General features: G+C 59.5%; 1 protein-coding gene across 2 annotated transcripts in view; it reads left to right on the plus strand.

The window, feature by feature from the left end:
- Window positions 1–781: 781 nt before the first annotated feature.
- LOC122157402 (serine/threonine-protein phosphatase 2B catalytic subunit gamma isoform) overlaps window positions 782–1,295 on the plus strand; it is an 8,108-nt gene continuing 7,594 nt past the window's right edge. For both annotated transcript variants that reach the window (XM_042813034.1, XM_042813035.1), the window contains exons 1-2: window positions 782–992; window positions 1,148–1,272. In XM_042813034.1, coding sequence (XP_042668968.1) covers window positions 965–992; window positions 1,148–1,272 — 153 coding nt within the window. In that variant the 5' untranslated portion in view covers window positions 782–964. The remainder of the gene's footprint in view (window positions 993–1,147; window positions 1,273–1,295) is intronic.

A 1,295-nucleotide genomic window follows, 5' to 3' on the forward strand; every position in this document is an offset into this window, starting at 1 on the left:
GGGCTGCATGGTGACCCCGTTGGGCTCCAGGCTGCCTTTCCAGGGCGTGGAACAGCCGAGTTGCAGCGCTTCCCCTCGCTGAGCACAGAGCAGGGATGCTGCAGGAGCTCGCAGTTCCCGCTCCCCACGGCCATGCTCTCAGTCCTGCCGGGGCTGCTCAGCCCCCTGCATCCCTGAGGTGGCACAGATGGAGCTGCATCTAACGCAGCCTTCTGCTCCCTGCGCTTCCTTTCCGCTCGAGGTCCTGGCCCTGCGTTGCAGTGCGTTGCAGTGCATTACAGCGCGTTGCAGTGCATTACAGTGCATTACAGTGCATTACAGTGCATTACAGTGCGTTGCAGTGCATTACAGTGCATTACAACGCATTGCAGTGCATTACAGCGCGTTGCAGTGCATTACAGCACGTTGCAGTGCATTACAGTGCATTACAGTGCATTACAGTGCATTACAGTGCGTTGCAGTGCATTACAGTGCGTTGCAGTGCATTACAGTGCATTACAGTGCGTTGCAGTGCATTACAGTGCGTTGCAGTGCATTACAGCACGTTGCAGTGCATTACAGTGCATTACAGTGCATTACAACGCATTGCAGTGCGTTGCAGTGCGTTGCAGTGCATTACAGTGCATTACAGTGCGTTGCAGTGCATTACAGTGCATTACAACGCATTGCAGTGCGTTGCAGTGCATTGCAGTGCATTACAGCATGTTGCAGTGCATTACAGCACGTTGCAGTGCATTGCAGCACGTTGCAGCGCGTTGCAGCGCAGCCCTGCTGACACAACGCTTCCCCCCCAGCCGTGCCGTTCCCCCCCACGCAGCGGCTGACGCTGAAGGAGGTGTTTGAGGACGGCAAACCGCGCCTGGACGTCCTCAAGAGCCACCTGGTGAAGGAGGGCCGCCTGGAGGAGGACGCGGCCCTGAAGATCATCAACGACGGCGCAGCCATCCTGCGGCACGAGAAGACCATGATCGAGGTGGAGGCTCCCATCACAGGTCAGCGGCCAAACGGCGCCACGGGGTCCTGGTGCCGGGGTTCCCCCGAGCCGCTGTGGCGCCTCGCGTCCGTCCTGCTGGGCTGGGCTGCGGCCCTGCGCTGCCGCTCGCTGAGCGTTGATTCCGTCCCTCCTGCGTGCTCTTCTTCCCCCCAGTGTGCGGGGACATCCACGGGCAGTTCTTTGACCTGATGAAGCTGTTTGAGGTGGGAGGATCCCCCAACAACACCCGCTACCTCTTCCTGGGAGACTACGTGGACAGGGGCTACTTCAGTATAGAGGTGAGAACCCGGGGCTGGCGGAC

Source organism: Centrocercus urophasianus, unplaced genomic scaffold (assembly GCF_019232065.1).
Source record: "Centrocercus urophasianus isolate 14NV4802_14NV808 unplaced genomic scaffold, USGS_Curo_1.0 seq_1343, whole genome shotgun sequence".
Lineage (NCBI taxonomy): Eukaryota > Metazoa > Chordata > Aves > Galliformes > Phasianidae > Centrocercus > Centrocercus urophasianus.